Consider the following 17,771-nt stretch of genomic DNA (forward strand, 5'->3'; position numbering starts at 1 on the left):
GCTTCCCCACAGTCCTTCAGCTTCTCCCAAACCCAGAACAGAAGTACACAGCTGTGACCACCAAGTCTACTCATGGGGTGCACAGCAGTACCATCCCCAGGAATGAATATGGTCAGCAAAAGAGCCTGCAGGGCTTCCAACAGCACTAGGGGGTTCAGGGATATATTTCTGAAAGAGATTAGAAGAAGAGCAGCAGTGGGATGTTCCCAAAGCGAGTCACCATTAGGTGATACCACCAGACTGTCAGAAACCTGCTATTTCCATCTTGATCCTGCCTGTCCCTGCAGGATCTGCTCTGGGAGCCCTGATTTCTGAGGAAGAGTGTGTGCTCTTCCCTCCTACAGCTCAGAGTTGGGTAAGATGTTCTTTCCACTTCCTCTGCCAGCTAGAGGTTATTATATCCACAAGCTCTGAGCCACAGCGGTGCACCCTGAGCTTAAGCACTGGCCCTCTCTACTGCACTGGGCTCCTGGGTGCAGCTGTAGCGAGTGCAGTGTGTCATCCTGTGTGCATACACACCCAAGCAAGACATGCTTATGTGCACACATTCACCCACACACATGCACACACACTCAGGCATGCTTACATTCACAGCCACTCATGCCTACTCTCACATGCCTTCAAACTTTCAGGCTTACACACGCATGCACTCACATGCATGCTCCTGCAGACACATGCATAGAACTATTGCCTCCACAAGTGAGGCCCCAGTGCTGACACTTTGTTCCCACCTCAGAGGCACACAGATAGGGACAGAAGATCCCACCATCCTTGCTCCATGGGTCCCCAGACCCTGGGCTGGGAGTGACATTCTCACCAGTCTCCCTGCAGGCACAGTCTAAGAATAGGAGAGAGTGCCTGAGTAGCACTGGACCCTGGGAGTCTTCAAGGTTCTCTTGTCAGTGCTGCCTTTGTCTCAGAAACCTTTTCTGGGCCTCAGCCTGCACAGCTGTAAAATGTATAGGTACTTATTCTTGACAGTTCCTTAAAGGTGCTGTTATTTCAAAAAATATGCAACAAAGCTAGGAATTCAGACTTTATGTCAGAAGATGGCACAAAAAGCACTGGTTTTTCATTCTGATCCTTTATCAGGAAACATTAACCGTGCATCTTTTATGTGCCAGGTACCATGTTGGCTGCTAGAAAGTCAATATGCAGAGCCTTGGTCCTGACCTCTCGGGCTCAGGATCCAGCAAGCAGCCAGATGTACAGACCAGCTTCTATATCAGGACAGACACCTGCTGTCACAGAGGCATGTGCTTAGGCAGGAGGCCAAGGGAAGGCATCCCCAGCTGCCTGCTGGCCACCACTTTCCTGTACCATGGTACCAACACCATGTGGTTCCTGGTCCCCTGAGGATGCTGGTGGTACCCCCACACCACTGCCTACTCCCCCTTTCCTCTCCAGCCTCTGGACTTTGCTCTATCACCGAACGGCCTCTGACCTGGCAGAGGACCTATGAGCGGATTTGGGGTAGGCAGACAGGCTCTGGCAATGGACATGTCAGCAGTCCGGAGATGATGTTTCACCGGAGTTCTTGGTCCCCGGGGTAGACTGGCCCTGTTCTGCATGCAGGAAGTGGCTACCTCTCCCTCACCATGCACCTGTGGGCCTGATCTCAAGTTAAGTGTCATTAGGCGTGCGTGCCTGCTGCTTGACTACTTGTTATTCTTCTCCATGCAGACAGCTGTCAGAGGAAAACGCTAATCTACAGGAATACGTGGAAAAAGAAACCCAGGAGAAGAAGAGATTGAGCAGAACCAACGAAGAGCTGCTTTGGAAGCTTCAAACGGGGGACCCCACGAGCCCGAGCAAACTCTCCCCCACCTCCCCGGTTTACCGAGGCTCCTCCTCCGGGCCCTCCTCTCCAGCCAGAGTCAGCACCACGCCCAGATGACGTCACCACGTATCCTGCGGGCGCTCCGGCTTCTGTCCACCTCAGGAGTGCTGGCCAGGTGCTGGCAGGTGCCGGCCGGCCTCCCTGCGTGCATGCTCAGTAGCTGCATACTGCGTCCTCTTCTGACCCCTGTGTAGACTGACCTGGTACTGGCACTTAGGAAGCTGTAAACAGTAGTCTGATGTGCAGAAACGTTTTACCATAGAGCCAAAAGAAAAACAACTCCAATCGTTCTTGAGTGATGAACTTTCACTGCAGCATTTCATGTTAGTTACAAATAGCTCAGTTTTGAATATACATTGAATAATCATCGCATACTGCACCGATATGTGTGTATATTTAGATATACGTATATACACATGTGGCAGTTCTGAATTGCATTTTTTATAATGTGATGTGCTGACATATTTTAGTGAAGATCAGCAGTTTTCTAACTTGTGCCTAAGAATTATTGGGAAATGAAAATGCATTTCTATCTAGCTTCCCAGGAATATTTCTACCCAAAATAGAAAAAGGAAAAAAAAAATCCAGATACAGAGAAGCGCCTTTCAACCTGCCACCAAGTGGTACTCTGTTTAACACAAACACCAGCGATTTGTGAATGGTAACCGCCTTTGGAACAATCAGCTTCTTAGTCGACATGATGTGAGGTCACTATCATTCCATTCGAAAGTTTTAATTACGGATCCTCCTGCCATGAGTGGATAAAGGATAGAACTGGGAAATCCTCAGGGGTTGAGCAGTTTTTCTGATGTTACTCATGATAGCGACTCATCTGTAACCATGTAAACACAGCCTTGCTTTTTTCCTAAATGTCATCTCAGAATCAGTCACTGAGGTATTATTGTACTCTTGGGAAAACATAGACAAGCATGACCTTTTGCAGTGAAGATGAGGATAGCTTTGGAGGTGACCAAGACCATACATCCTATCCTCACGAAGGGAAACTGCTAGTAAAGTACATATTTGACCAGGTACAGCGTTAGTATCTGCCATTATTCCATTTGGTTGCTCTGATATAATGCTGTACATGGTCAACTCATTGAAGTGTGATCCTCAGACCCGTATTTCATAGGCAACTCCCTTTCAATTCTGTTGTACAAATCAACCCCACCATTGCATATGGAGATGGCTCAGGGGTTTTGGCAGGGACTTCCAGAAAACTAACCTTTCTATCCTGGGAGACCAGTTCTGAAAGGTGCTAGGTCATCATACAACCTCTCAGAAACTCAGCTGTACTTTCTGCTGGATGATCAAGGAACATCTTAGCCCCAGAAGGTTCTCCTAAACAAAAGAGCCAGTGGAGCAGCCAGCCAGCTGTTACAGCTACTGGACTGCCATTTGTCTCTGAAATGGTAGAATTAGAATGTAAAAGGTATTTATGTAGTGCTGTGGAAGACTAGGAGCATGTTACACAAAAGAAGTAGTTTTAACAGTCAATGGGATGATGATAATGTTGTCTTTGTTTCCTGTATGTGACAAAGACCCCTGCACTTTTCTCCCTAAGACCTCTGAAATCCATCCCAGCCTAGGCCCATCTTTGAGCATGTCCAAGGCAAGAACCATGGAGCCTGAAGAAATGGCCCATGGAAGGGGCTGGCTTGTCTAAAGTCACAAGTGTGGCAACACAGAGGCAGATGTGGTCTGTGTACCTCATGTGACTCCAAGTTGAGCTTCCTGGCCTCAGATACACCTCATTTCTAGCAAACCTCCAAGGGTCTTGCCCATTCTGAAGTCATACATCATAGATACACATTGAAGAAACAATTATTTTTCTTTTAGTGGCTCTGCATGATACTGTGATAATGAGTTGGGCATTCTGTTAGAGTAGATCAGGCCACATGACTGAATACACAATAATTTATTCTTCTAGAAGGTATAGCCTGAAAACACAAGTTTGGTTGTAGCTTAGCTCTCCAAATTAGGACCACTTCTATAACCGTGCCTGCTAAATGCAGTTACACAGCAATACAGATTTCAGTGTGATATTAGAATGTGGTACAGTGTGTTAGGCTGTTGCAGTCAAAGTTGTAGTGACATTAGAACTAAGTAATCCCTCATTAGGTGGACTAGAGCCTTGCCCTAAATGACCCTGACCTTGGGCACTTGAGCTAATTTCCATGTGGCCCTGGCTTTGTTATTTTCATCATGAACACCCATCATGTATGGCTCCCCATCTGAGCCATTACTGCTCCTGACTCACAGGTGATGGTAGCTGCTGTACCTCCTCCTCAATACTTCCACCTCTCACCATTAGCATTTGGACCTCTCTCAATGTAGAAGTCCACCTGTGTCTCAGGCTGGCGCACTGTATCATATATAAATGCTGCAGCCTCCTGCCTGCTTCAGACAGACCCAGCAAACATCACCAGTGTCTTTGTGCCCTAGGGAGACCTACGCTGGCCGGTCCCCACCTCTGCTTGCCACAGGCTGGGCCAAGGCTCTGGCTGGATGTCAGGATGGGTGGGGTTGGGGGGCTGGCACTCCCTGGGATTAATGGAATGGGTTCACAACGTTCCTTTTCTGCCCCTCCAGTTTCTGTGTTGCATATTTGTGTTGAACTCTGAAACCTATTAAAATGAACTTGAGGGACTTTCTGTGATATCCACCTTATGTAACTGGAGAATTGTCCCTGTCAGACTGGGCATCCCAGGCAGGGAGATAAAGGAGGTGTTTCTTGGGCTGGGTTCCTCTTCTGTGCACTTAGATGCAGGGTCAGCAGATTGTCACTGAGAGAAGACTAGAGATCCCTCTATCTGCAAACTTAACAGATCCAAGGTCCTTACATCTACCCCTTGAGACTGGAGAATTCGGCACTCCCTAGAGGCTCTGCTCAGCCCAGCTGGGGTAGGCTGGAGTCAGTTAGAAAGAGGACACAAAAAATTAAATAAAATGCTTCACTATTTATTTCAAATTCAGACCTAGGCTCTCGACCCCAGAGAGTTTGATTTACCTACCTGTTTCTGTTTGTCCTATCATAGCCCTCCAGGTGTAGTGTTCACCTACACCTGAGCGGTACTCGCAATCTGAGAGTCTCTCCCACACCCCAAATGTAGCTGGGATACCTGTTCTCTCATTTCAGCCTGAAAGTCACCCTCATCCCGCCAGCCTTCAGTTTGGGCTGTGTGGCCTCAGAGTGTCCCACAGGTGGATTCACAAGGGAGATGCCTGGGTTTGCAGTTCCTTGTGGTGGCTTTGTAGGGCATGAGAATGGTAGCTAGTTTAGGTAATGTTGGCAATTCTCTCAGGAGCAATGGCTGAACAGTCACTGTGTAGAGCATACCTCCATGTCACTTGCTGACCTCATGAGGGACACCCCATGGTCTTTCCCCCCAATCATCCAGGTTATTGATAGTTACAACATTGACAAATGCTTTTATCTGTCAATGTGCCCCAATGTATTAGTTTTTCCATGGTAGCTACTGTCCCTATCACCACCCTGTGCAGTAAGTACAGAGACAGATGTCAGCACCTCCACTTAGCAAAGGAACCAAGTGGTGACTCATCACCTGGCACATGCAGGAAATAAGGTTAGTGCCAGCTCTCCTGTCTGTGGAGAACATTGCTCTCTTCCACTGGTGATTTGCAAGAGGCACAGAAGACCTTTGAAACTGACTCACTTGTCACCTTCTCTGCACCAAGGAGCCTTGGCAAGACCAGCTCTCCTGTATGGTAGAAAGAGTGCTAGGGTGGAGCTGGAGTCATTCTCAAAGTTGGTGTTGCGTCACTGCATGGGCATCAAGCAATGACTGAGTGATGCCCTGGCTTCTCATCTGTGATGGCCAGAAGGTGATCTTGCCCACATCAGTGACTCCATCAAATGTTTAAATGGGCACAAACACCACCACCACCAAAGACTGGCAAGCTGTTCTAGTTGTAAAGACTGGGAGTTAATTCACTTAAATTATGTTTGTTAAATATTTTTTAAAAGTTGATTTGCTTCTCTCAAACCTCTAGCCCCAAACCTCATAAAAACAATGGGGTTTCAGAATGCCAAACTGTTCATTCTCATCTCAGCAAGAGATGCCTTCATTTGCATCTGAAAGTGTCTCCAGTGCCAGCAGGGCAGGAAGGCTCTGCAGCATTAAGCACCTGTGTGTGGGGACCTCCCCTCCTACAGCCCCTGCCTTCTTTTCTCTTGGGCACCCACACCACAGGCAGCGGAGCAAGCTCTACTGCACAGCTGCTGTGCCCACCTAGTGGATTCCCTCTTTGTACATGGCAGGGTGTGAATGGGCTGTGTTCCTCCACCTCCCCACTGTGCTGGTAGAATAGTATTGTCCCATTACCCAGAAGAGTTTAAAAGCATCGCTGGTAAAGTTGCCCCAAGCCCAGCTCCTGCCTTCTTCCCCACTCAGTACTGTGCCTGGGATTATGTGTTTGGCCTCATTGAGATGCCAAAGAGCTTACTGGGGCTGTTCATTTTGTGAGCAGAGGCGCTGCCTGCTTTACTCCTGAAGCCTTTGTTCTTGCTTTCTTTTTTTTTTTTTTTAATGGTTGCAGTTCCAGCTTGGTGGACAGGCTTAATTTAGTAAAATTTAACTTGAGCAGGGACTGACAGGCTTATCTGCAGTTGTCCCACCTCTCCCAATGCAGGTCTGAGTGGTGGCTGATGGATTTTAAAGGCCAGGACAGTTTCCCTGGCTATAGTTCCCAAGGATTCTTGTTACCTTGCATGCTGAGCTGTTTGAGGGCAGCCTTTGATTCACCAGGAACGTTTCATAACCACATGGTGTGAGAAGGCTTGCTTCAGAGATATTTCCTCGGGCCTCCAGACTGGAATCACCCCACAGGGATTGGAGGAGCCCCATCAGTGTTTTTCTAAGACACTGCTAAAAATGTGCACTTCAAGTAGTCCACACAGCTCCCCAGGTCAGCCACTAGATGGCAGTGTAGTGCTGTGGGAACCAGGGTTTCACCTTGCACTTGGCCCAAGTCTGATTCAAAAACCAGAGGTCACCTTCTTACAGGACACAAGAGGACAACCAGGAATGTGACATGCCTCATGCCTATTTTCCAATTCCAGAATGCATGGATACTGGGATTATTTGTGAAGCCAGTCCGTTCTGTAAGATAAAGGATAGACTCTGGTTCTCATCTCCCTCTAAGCTGTGTCTGTTGATAATGGCACTGGGGATGGGATGCCCTTGTTCCCCACACACACTGAGCAGGCTTGTTTCTATGCCACCTACACATTAGGGTCTGGTTCCAAAGCGGCTAGAGAACAAGAGATGTGTGCAGTGTGATCTTGTTCAGATTATTGGCACATATTCCTCATCATAAACATGCTGGATGCCAGGAAGACAGCAGCTGGCTGCCCTTCTCTGTCTCACCCCCTGGGTGTCTGCCTCCAATGCTATCCATCAGGCAAGGAAATTCAAAGGTTAAACCTTATCTTCCGGGCAACAGGTCTCCCAGGATAGTCCCTATGGCTTATGGCTCTCCATTTTGGGGAATTAAGGTCACCTCATTGAATCTGTCTCCTGTGCAAAAACTGCTTTGCTCCAGGGAGCTGAGGAAGTGAGATACAACAATTGTTAGGATAGCTACAATCCTTGCGTTCAAGCCTCTGCTCGCTGCACACAACCTGTTTCCTCTAACAAATGGTGCAATGGGTACCAGTGAGTGAGGGGGGCCAGCTGAGACCCAAATCCACCGGTACATGCACAATGGTTGGTGACCACTGGGGCCCTTGATCTAGGCAGGCCTGCACACAAGGTGGGAGCGGGGAGGAGACAGCAGCACAAGGCCCAACATGAGGGTCTCAGGGATTCCTCGGTCAAGGTCCAAGTAGTTGGGGCGAGGATTTCTGCCAATGGCTGCAAGAACGCAAAGCCCTATGGGTAAAGCCACAAGGTGAGGGAAAGCTGGAAGACGCGGAGCCTTTTGTGGCAGGGCAGGCTTGGGATCCAGCCAAGAACAGAATTCCTGAGATTACACAGTACACACGGAAGCCATAGAGAGAATTTATTAGAATTTGCAGAAGCATGAGATAATGTACCACAAAATAGTTTGATTTTACAACATAAAGTATAGTAGGAAGTTGTCAGTTTACAGTGTGGTCAGCGAAAAGGGAAAACAGAGCAGTTTCACATTTTTTAAAGGTGATGGATAACACCTGCACTAGTCCTTAAAATAAAAATAAAACATAATAAATGGAGGGGCCCAGTAGAGACCAACATGATTTGCCATTAGCATCAGAATCTAAATCTAGTATCACATTATAAGAAACTATAAGAAAACTATTAGAAAAATAGAACATCAAACAACCAAAAAATATCATACAATTTACATAATAAAAAACACTTAACTCTTTTAATAATGGCTCCATATTCAGTAGAAGAAAAAAGGTACTGGAGAAGCCACAGCTATCCAGGTTTGATAATAAACCAACCCTCATTACATGACCCTTCGTGATCCTTTAACCCATTGACACGGAAAGGCACAACTGAAGCAGGAAACTTAAATATATATTAACTTCTCACTTGGGAAAATAAGTCCCAAACTTAGAAAATTTGTCAAGAAACACGAAATCATAAGCCTTGTTAACAAGTTAACAAAGTCTGAACGCATCTCCCAGCCCTGCTTCCTGACCCTGCTGGAGGTGCTGATACCCTGAGAACATCCGTTGGTACCGTTCTTCCTCTCCCGGAGTTGTGCAGCTGACACATACAGGATGACTGCGAGGGCTGTTTGGTAACTGCGAGGACCTTGACTGCACCAGGTCCCTCTGGGAAGAGAGCCTGTGGTTTGATCAAGCAATGGGCACAAAACAGCTCTGGATTAGTGATGAAGATGAAAGCGAGGTGGCATTTTTTGCCCTAAAAATCCATTAGGCGTCATAACCACGATGCTATCTGGAGTGTCGCATCTTGCACCACTGCCTCAATAAAGCACTTCATGGTCCCATAAAAGTCTGACAAAATGTACATTTTGCTCTCCCGTGGGAGCCTTACCCAGAATACTCTTATGATGGCAAACAGGTAGAGTTTAAATTACACAAAACAATTACACATAACACATACTCAGTTCCTTTTGAGCTTGCACTCTGTAACAATTCCACACACAGTGCCACGCACCCTTTTCCCAGACTCCCTTGTACTGGCAGCTCAGGAACCCACCACAGTGTGGGCCCAGGCACACCTCCATAGAGAGGAACAAGCACCCTGGCCCCTAGGTCCCTCACTGTCTGTCTCTGTGGCACTGGCTCTTGGGTGCCAACAGAACCATCAGCTCTTATAAAGAAATAAGTGTCTGTGCGAACAAGGGGCATTCAAGTCAGGCAAATGGGCCCTGGCATGTAGCCAGGCCGGTTTTCTCTAGCACTGAAATTTGCACATTTGTCAGTGCCCCTGCCCTTGCCTCCAAGTCTGGGTGAGGCATCTATAGGGTGTGTCCCCACACCCCAGAGACCCCACTTCTTACCTAGTCCTCACAGCTGTCTCTAAGCCTCACCCCACGTCAGGCAAGAGCCCACACTGGCTGGGATTACAGCTTGCTTGGGGACAGGCGCAAGGGGACAAAGCAGGGATTCCCACCTGTCTCACCTGCCACATGGATGAAGCCCAGCAGACACAGTGGACAGGTGGGGGGGCACGTTAGCTCCATGGGTGCACTGCTGGTGGGGAGTGTGCCAGTGCCTTGGGTATGAAGGGCGGGGGGAGAAGCCTGGCACCCCTCCAGTCACTTCTGGCCACCACATCACAGGTGGGCGGGTGCCTGAACCAACAGATCAGCAAACAGGACCAGGTGGCTGACTGCCAGACAGAGATAGGCGATTCAATGGGAAGAGTTTTTGCTATTACAAAAGTAAAACCCAAACTGGGGAAAAATCTGGCAATCCTAACTATATATTTAGCAGTCTTTCTGAATCAGCCCAGAAAAGAAAGTGTACCATTCTTTCCTCTTGGTTCTAAAGACTAAATCTGACCTACAAGGGCCAGCTTAAGGTGCGTGTGCATGTGTGTGTGTGTGTAAAGAGGCCCCACATCTCCCAAGACAGTTCCCTCCCCATGGAGAGGTCCCAACCTACGGGGGCCCTACTGCTGCCCTGGAGGTGCCCTTCACCCCCACTTTTCAGCAGAGCTCCTGGGGGACAGGGCTCTTCATGAATTTGAGCCCAGAGACAGGAAAGATGCTTACAAATTAAAAATGTCTAATGTGACTCTTTGGGGCTGGAGCAGAATGAAAGTGGACACTATATTCCTGCAGGATGTGTGTGTCTTTAGAGTGTAAATTCTGACTGTAGGAAAACACTGTCCCAGCCATGCAACTCAGAATGATACTCTTATTTGGGCAGAAGTTTAAGAGATGTAAAACTATTGGTCACTTTGGAGGTTTAGGGGAGGGAAGCTGTTTGTGTTTTTACTTCGGGAGAAACAGTGAGGGTTGCAATAAGAAAATCTATTGAATTCGCGAGGCTCAGCCCAATATATCACTGTCCCAGTACACAGATGGGAAGGCTCTGGACACAGCACCTGCTGGTTCTTAAGGAAATCACAGAGACTGATGAACCATTCACAGAAGTCACCTTTCCTGACCAGGAAGTCAGTCTGCCAACGAGGGAGGATGCAAGAATACCACACTCCCCCTACCCGCGCCTGTGTGAGAGGGAGAGGAGGAGGGATCTCCCACCAGAATGTCTACACCATAGGGTCCATGGAGGGATAAACTCAAAATTTGTTATTTCAACTTTCTGGAACAATGCAGGTTGCTAACTGAATGTCAAGTGTAGATAGATTACTGGGTGCTGTCTTGTACAGAAATTTTAGCCAGAAAAAATTAAAGTGAAGAAAAAACAAAAATCTCCACTACAGACCTCACGGGACACCCTCTTTCCCTTATATTTTCTTTGTCTGCATAGAAAAATAACAACAACAAAAAATCAGGCAAACAAATAGCTAGCAGGCTGTAAGAAGACAACAGATAACTAAAACCCCAACAAAATAAGTTAATATTTATCAAAATATTTTACAGCACCAATCTACATAAATTTAAATACCTTTCTTTGGAAACCCAGGCTTGGCAGGGCGTGTGGTGGTGGGGCGGCTTATGGTACTACTTCTGAAATACAGATGATCTTTAGAATACAGCTTCCAGAGAGTTGGTCCAGGTCTGGTACAAAGACCCAGCTCTTGGCCATGTGGCCCCCCTCTCCTGGCTGCCCAGACCTCTAGGTTGTTTGACTCATTTATTTGCTGGCACTGGGGGTGAGACCCAGAACCTTGCCTGCCACTGATCTCTATCCCCAGCCCACTTTCACTAATTTGTGTACTTCTCTCCAGGAACCTTCTGCAGCAGAGGGAAGAAGGCAAGTGCCACAGTGCTAACTGTATCAAAGGTTAGGCGGGGACGAAATGGAAAGCCAGGCTTCAGAAGCAGCACTTTCCTCCCCATGACATCTGAAATGCTATCTCCCTCACCCCTTCCAAACCATTTTGTCCTATGCCATGGCTTCAATCTACAAGGAGTGTATGACATAGTGTTGGCTGTGGGCTGCGCCCAAACTACAGGAAAGCAGGTGGGGTGCAACGTGTACACAGGGAGCCACAGAGGGACACTGGCATCCCAGCTAGACCCACAGATCCCAGGCCTATGGAGGCACGAGGTGCGAGTCCTATACAGAATCCTACCAGTTTACACAAAGCCACAGCACTTGGAAGACAGACACCTGAGAGGGCTAGCAAGAGGGCCACAAGTCATCTCCCGCGTGGGCCACACACCCTAAACACACCCTAATTACTTGGCCACTTTTCAAGTTAATGTTAAACCCCAATTTAACCTGGAGTGATTCATGGCAACTAGCAGGAGGATTCAATTTCATTACATGTAAGAGGCCACAAAGACCATATCAGGGCCCAGAAACATCGTGATCTCACACTGAGCTGCCACCTGTCCTGAGAATCTTCCAAGACCCATGCAACTCAATGAATGGCAAAGACCCAAGGAAAACAGAGTTTTCAGCTCTGCCAACTTGAGACCAGTCCCACAGAAACACAGACTCGTGTTCCAGTTACTCAGAATACACAGGCAGTGGTGACAGACACAAAAGCAGCAGGAATTGTCCTAGTCCTGGAGGCAAGAGGACTAGAGAGTGCCCCCAGTTTATGCAAGCTCATGTGAGCAGTCAGCCCTCCCCCACCTTCATGCTCCTGCTCCCACAAGATCCTCCCCTCTTCCATGAGAAGACAAATCACCTGCCCTCAACCCTGCTGCTATGCTACGGAATGCTATCCACCTATCACCGTGTCAGAGCAAAGCCCTGCTTGGAGGGGAGATGATGGGGAGAGGCCCCATCCTAACAACCCATCTGGAAGCAACTCAGAGGGCAGGAGTGGCTCTGGGTATGGCATAGCTGGGGTTCTGTTCATCTTGGATCTATGGCCAGCTGTTCAGGGATGAAGGGGAAGATGACTGCTAAAGGTCTGGGGTCTGTACATTTGCAATACCAGAGCAGTCCAGGAAGGGAGGTCTGTTTCCAAGGAAGGAGACAAGGGATCTCCCTTCTGCCCAGGGGTGCAGCAGCAAGGTTGAGCTGATGAGGGGAGGGGTTTATTTCTTTGTTCAGAGGGAAATGAGGAGACACGTGACCAGACACAGCCAGATGCCCTGGGCCAGAGAGCTGTCAGAGGTGACCAGGGCCTGGCTGCAGGACCAGGGCCAGCCAGGCACACTGGCTGTGGCTAAGGCTGCAGTTCAGCTGCTTGCACCTTTGGTGGCAGTGGAGGTGTCACAGATATGCGTGGTTTCTGTTGCATCAGTAGAGAGAGGGAGGTACCTTCCTGTCCTCTCCAGCCATCCCTTGGGGCTGCTGCCACCTCCGGTGGGCAGAGCTGCAGGTCATTTGCACTGGTCCAAATGGCCATCAGTAGTCCTTGCCTGGTCAGCAGCCAGGGATGCCTCCTCACTGTGCCACAACCCATAGCCAAAGTAGATGCTGAAGCCTGCAGGCCAATAAAGAGAAGAGGCATGAGGAGAGCAGGCAGTGCAACCCGTATAGGAGATTGGACTCAGATCCACAGAGGGCTACCGGGGCTGCTTTCCACAGCTGTAGAAATATGGCTATTCAAAGTTCAGCCAAGGCAACAGTGTTGCTTCTACTTTTGGTGGCCTTCCAAAGCAGCCAGGTTGAGGCCACGAAGGACACTGGCCCTTTGGCTTAACACCTGTCCACCCCGGAGGGCTGAAGAGAAATAAAATCATGCTGCTCCCTAGCAAGGTCGCTGCTCCCTAGCAAGGTCGGATGTTCAGTGGGTACCAGAAGTCCCTAGGCTCTCTGCTTGGACAGTCTGCATGGGCCCTAATTTTTCTAAATAAGTGATAGTCATGTTGCAGGAAACATTTAATGCCCAGATATGTACTTAACACAAGAATCCACTGCTCTGTTCCAGTATTCAGGACTTTAAAGATCTGTAGTGGAGCCGGGAACCTGTGCTTCTAACTACCCACTGAGGAAGCATGAGCAGATAGTCAGGGGTGCCCTGTATAGCTGACATTGGATGGCCATGGGCAGCAGGAGCCAAGGAAGTGACCGCATGCTCTAGAATATAAGGACTTGTATGGGAATGGTGGGAAGGGGTGTCCACTACACCAAGAAGTGGCCGTGTGAGCTGTGAGCAAGTCTATTTAATCAGACATGGACTGCACTTTGCTGAGAACGAGGACCAGTCCTGGGACTATACAGCAGTGTAGCCCTTGAGAAAAAGTACCTCTCATGAGCCTCAGGGGGCCAAGAGGCAGCAGCTATCAGCCCCATAGCATCTGAACCCTTGGCTGAGGATCTTGGCTAGGACGGCCCTCAGGGGCAAAGGTAAAGGCAAGTCCCTATGGCATCAGCACAAGAGCTAAGACAGTAAGGGGAAGGACACAGATGGTACAGAGATGCTTACCAGCACCCAAGCAGCTGGCCCTCAGACTAGGGTGCAGCCCCCATACACCATACCCATCCCTGGTCATCTACTATCAGAAGCGACAGCTGCTATCCCTTCAGAAGCCCTGGCCATTCCTTCCCCAGGTTCAAAATTCTGTCTTTCTACAGAGAAGCCATGGGAGTCTGGTGCCTACAGCCCACGTATCAGTTGCTGGGCAGGTGGAGGGAAGCATAGCCTCCACTTTCCCAACTGGAGAAATGAGTGCCTTATTGATGGTATTCATGGTCTTTTTCTCAAGCTTGGCCTGATGAGATAACTAGTTTGGGCAATGAGCTATTAAGATGAAAAGGGAGGAAGACCCACAATCTACTAGGGAGTTTGATGTAGTTTTCCTTGTGCTATGAAATCTGGAACAAGGGAGACTCTATGACAGTAAGCATGCAGTCAAGTAGTAGGGAAAACAGAGGAGCAGCCCCTGCACAGCCTCAGAAGACCAGGGGTGGGGGTGGAGGCAAGAGAAACAAGAATACTGAATGTGTTCGCTGCAGTGAAACCGATGACCCAACATACCTGTCAGCATCCAGACTGCGAACCGGACCCACGTGCCCTGGTCTAGCTGCATCATGAGATACACGTTCACAAAAATGCTCAGGATGGGGAGCACTGGCAAGAAGGGTACCTGCAGAGACAGAAGGGGGCATCAGATCTGACAAAGGCTGGCAAACCCGACTTAAATACCCACACTCCCAAACTCATGCAAATCAAGTGGGACTCTGGTTCTCGGCTACCAATTGTCAAAGTTCCATTCTAATTTTCCTCTCTTATTATTCTCCTGCTAAAGGAAGAACTAGAAGAGGGGTTTCCTTTTTATCTCTAAGGATGAATTATTTTAGTATTCATATAACCTAAAAATACAGAAGCCTGGTCATCCCCAAGGCTTGTAAGTGATATGTCATGCACCTGTGGACAAGGTGCACCCATCCCCTGAGAGCCAGGGGAAGAGAAGGGCCCATCCTGGCCTGCCAGAGTCAGGGCCCTGCTCAGCAGGACCCTCTGGGCTGGCAGCACTCCATGCCATATGCCCTGAGATGGGCTATTAAGAAGGCTCAGTGGCACCCATGCAGGGTCGGCTCCCAGCAGGAGGGCCAGGTCTGTGGCCTACCAGGAGCTTCCCACAGGCGCTATAGGCCAAGATACTCACCTTAAATGAAAGCTTGGTCTTGCTTTCGGGCTGCCTCCAGATGATTCCCATGACCACTGCACTGAGAAGGGTCAATCCCGTGACCACAAGGATTGCCCACAGCTCCCCTTTGCCCAGCGCCTCTCTTCCAACCACGGCCACGATGCATATAATGATGATAAAAATAGCTAAGGGGGAGAAATGAGATAGTAGTCCAAACTACATTTCTCTAGTCCCCACAGGTATCCTTGGTTCTCCCCAAAACCTGTCCAGAGTGTGGTACTAACTACAATTAGGACAGCAAAACTACTCTCACAGTCACAGCCAAGTTAATAAAACACTCACCTCTAGCAGCATTCCACACTCCACTTCCATGCCCACTGACAAGAGAACCGGTAATGCCAACAGCAAGACCCCAAACCCTTAACACGGAAAGATCAACCTCTTACCTATGAGGCTGGCTGCAATGTTCACAATGAATCCAGATAATTTGGAAGGCTCTGTATTTTTAGGGGTGAGTATGCTTTTCAAAGACAACTTCTCTGCTTTTGGTAAAAAGCCTGTCTGGGAATCGCTGGTGCTCACCAGCTCATTCTGGTCGACTTGATCTAGCTCATCAGTTGTTCTGGCCATCTGGTATACCAGGTTAGGCTGCTCTGGCTGATACCTGTAGGGAAATGAATTAAGCTCGCATTAGCAAAAAGACACGCACCAATGTAAGTTCTTAGCAAGACTTCAGAGGAAAACTGCCTGGGACACAAGGCATAAAACAGGAAAGAGGCAGTTGAAGGGTGCATTCTCTAGCAATGCAGAGGTGGAGGAGGAAATAACTGGATTCTCCTTCCTACTTCTGGACAATACCTTCACTTGATGTTTCTGTTCTGGGTGGAACATGAGCTCCACTGTAAAGCAGCCCAGTGCAATGTCCTGAGAGGATTTCTCCTTACTCTGTGAAGCAACAGTAACCTTTGGATATTAAGATATTAGGCCACTTCTCACAAAACCATAGTCACAGTGAGCTAAATGAAAGGCCAGAAATAGAAAGCAATAATAATGGCATCCTATTTGCTGCAGAGAGCCAGAGAATTGTGTCCATAGGCTGATGGATTTGAGATATTTTTTTGTGTGTGTGACTTAATTGGATCAATTTAGTCTAAAACTCCAAGTGGCTTGGAGTAAGTCACTCTGGAGCTTGGTGAAGGATGTAGCCTGTGGCATTATTTCCAAGACATAAGCTGCCGGCAAGTAAAGCATCTGCTTTAAATGAGATGCCTTATCTTTCCACCCAAAATGAACAGAGTACCAATCTTCTCCACTACCTCTGAAAAACAAAATGCTTTCTGAATTATTTTGCAAAAAATCAACTTGAAGAGTGAGCATAGAGACAGTTAACCATTTTTGCACTGATTCACTTGTGCAAACATGACTTGGTCAGTTAAGAAAGTGGGGAGACCTCAGAGAACATTATAGTGTTGAGCCTGAGGAGAGATAAGGAACCCACTAGTTTCACTGATTCTACAAAGCTATGGCTTAGGCTCAGCCTGGAATTTACTTAAAGTAGGCACTGAATACAGCAGAAATGGAACCAGTGGCCTCGAAAGCACACACACAAAAAAAATCGTCAAGAAAAAAAAATAAGAAAGCTCTTGTTGGGTGACCAACACAACAAATGCTAATTTCAGACTATCCTTCAAATGGAGACTTTTCTCCAGAGCAAAGAATAACCAGAGTCTAGGCACACGCTTTGAGAGGGGTCCTGGAGTAGATGAGAATACCAAAACACCAAGTCCAGGGCCAGAAGCTGCTCATTGTTTCAAAACAGAAACAGCCAAAACCTGTAAAGTGTCCATAAACATCACCTAGGCCATTCTGCATCATGTACCAGGATTCATTCCCCCATCTACAGAGAAACCAGCTACAGAAGCGTAACACTGATCTAATTACATAGGTTTTGGTCTCCCAATTTTTAAAAGGTCAGCCCCTAACCCCCTCTGGTTCAGCCACAGCAATTCAGTTACCCGAAGCCTTCAAAAATTGTGATCCTAGGACTCAGACACAACAGCGGAGTTGAGACAGCTAGCTGGAAGTATAAGGGCATGTTACAGGGAGGTTGGAGTGACCCTTGACTCTTCTAGTACATCCTCCCAACCAGCTTCTCAATCACCACATCCCATCCTCTCCTTGGGAGCTTACAATTAAACTAGCACCAATGTAAAAGTTACACAGTGACCGTTGTATACTCATGTCTGTCATGGAGCCCAGGAAATCTATACATACCTTAAGACCAATACACAGGCAGCCACCAAAGAGTAAGCCAGGAGAGTGCCAATGGACATGAGGTCTACCAAGTCCTTCAGGTCAAAGAGGAAGGCCATCACAGCTGGGAAGAGAGACATCAGGATAAATGAGCAGTCCTCTACACACATCAACAGTCAGGACCACTGACTAGCTTTGACCCAGGGCATGCGAGGGATGCTATTTACTCCCAGTCCAACCACAAACCTTTCCATGGAAAAACACTTCTTTCAGGGATGACAAATTTTGGGTTAAAACACATGCACAATCTTCAACAGACAGTAATAATAATAAATATTTTTATAAAAATACTTTTATCTTTTTTTGATCCTCAAACTCTGCAAACCATACCTACACTATAGATGAAGGAATTAAGTCCAAACAGGACAGGATACTTATTTCAAGTTAAACAACCAGTGCACAGAAGATCCAGGATCTACTCACCCATCTATTCTCTATCCACTCAATTATACATCTACCTACCAATCCATCCACCCACCCATCCATCCATCCATCCACCCACCCACCC

At 47.9% G+C, this 17,771-nt stretch overlaps 2 protein-coding genes across 10 annotated transcripts in view; one reads left to right on the plus strand and one right to left on the minus strand.

The window, feature by feature from the left end:
* The window catches only part of Mtus2 (microtubule associated scaffold protein 2), a 665,483-nt gene extending 663,060 nt beyond the window's left edge, over positions 1-2,423 (plus strand). For all 4 annotated transcript variants that reach the window (XM_033759933.1, XM_010623851.2, XM_033759934.1 and 1 more), the window contains one exon: positions 1,684-2,423. In XM_033759933.1, coding sequence (XP_033615824.1) covers positions 1,684-1,897 — 214 coding nt within the window. In that variant the 3' untranslated portion in view covers positions 1,898-2,423. The remainder of the gene's footprint in view (positions 1-1,683) is intronic.
* Positions 2,424-7,849: 5,426 nt separating this feature from the next.
* Positions 7,850-17,771, minus strand: part of Slc7a1 (solute carrier family 7 member 1) — a 74,243-nt gene continuing 64,321 nt past the window's right edge. For all 6 annotated transcript variants that reach the window (XM_010623858.3, XM_033759916.1, XM_010623857.3 and 3 more), the window contains 5 exons: positions 17,225-17,327; positions 15,397-15,614; positions 14,969-15,135; positions 14,338-14,446; positions 7,850-12,840 (listed from right to left, as the gene is read on the minus strand). In XM_010623858.3, coding sequence (XP_010622160.1) covers positions 12,737-12,840; positions 14,338-14,446; positions 14,969-15,135; positions 15,397-15,614; positions 17,225-17,327 — 701 coding nt within the window. In that variant the 3' untranslated portion in view covers positions 7,850-12,736. The remainder of the gene's footprint in view (positions 12,841-14,337; positions 14,447-14,968; positions 15,136-15,396; positions 15,615-17,224; positions 17,328-17,771) is intronic.

This window comes from Fukomys damarensis, unplaced genomic scaffold (genome assembly GCF_012274545.1).
Source record: "Fukomys damarensis isolate Sample0158 unplaced genomic scaffold, DMR_v1.0_HiC HiC_scaffold_38, whole genome shotgun sequence".
NCBI lineage: Eukaryota > Metazoa > Chordata > Mammalia > Rodentia > Bathyergidae > Fukomys > Fukomys damarensis.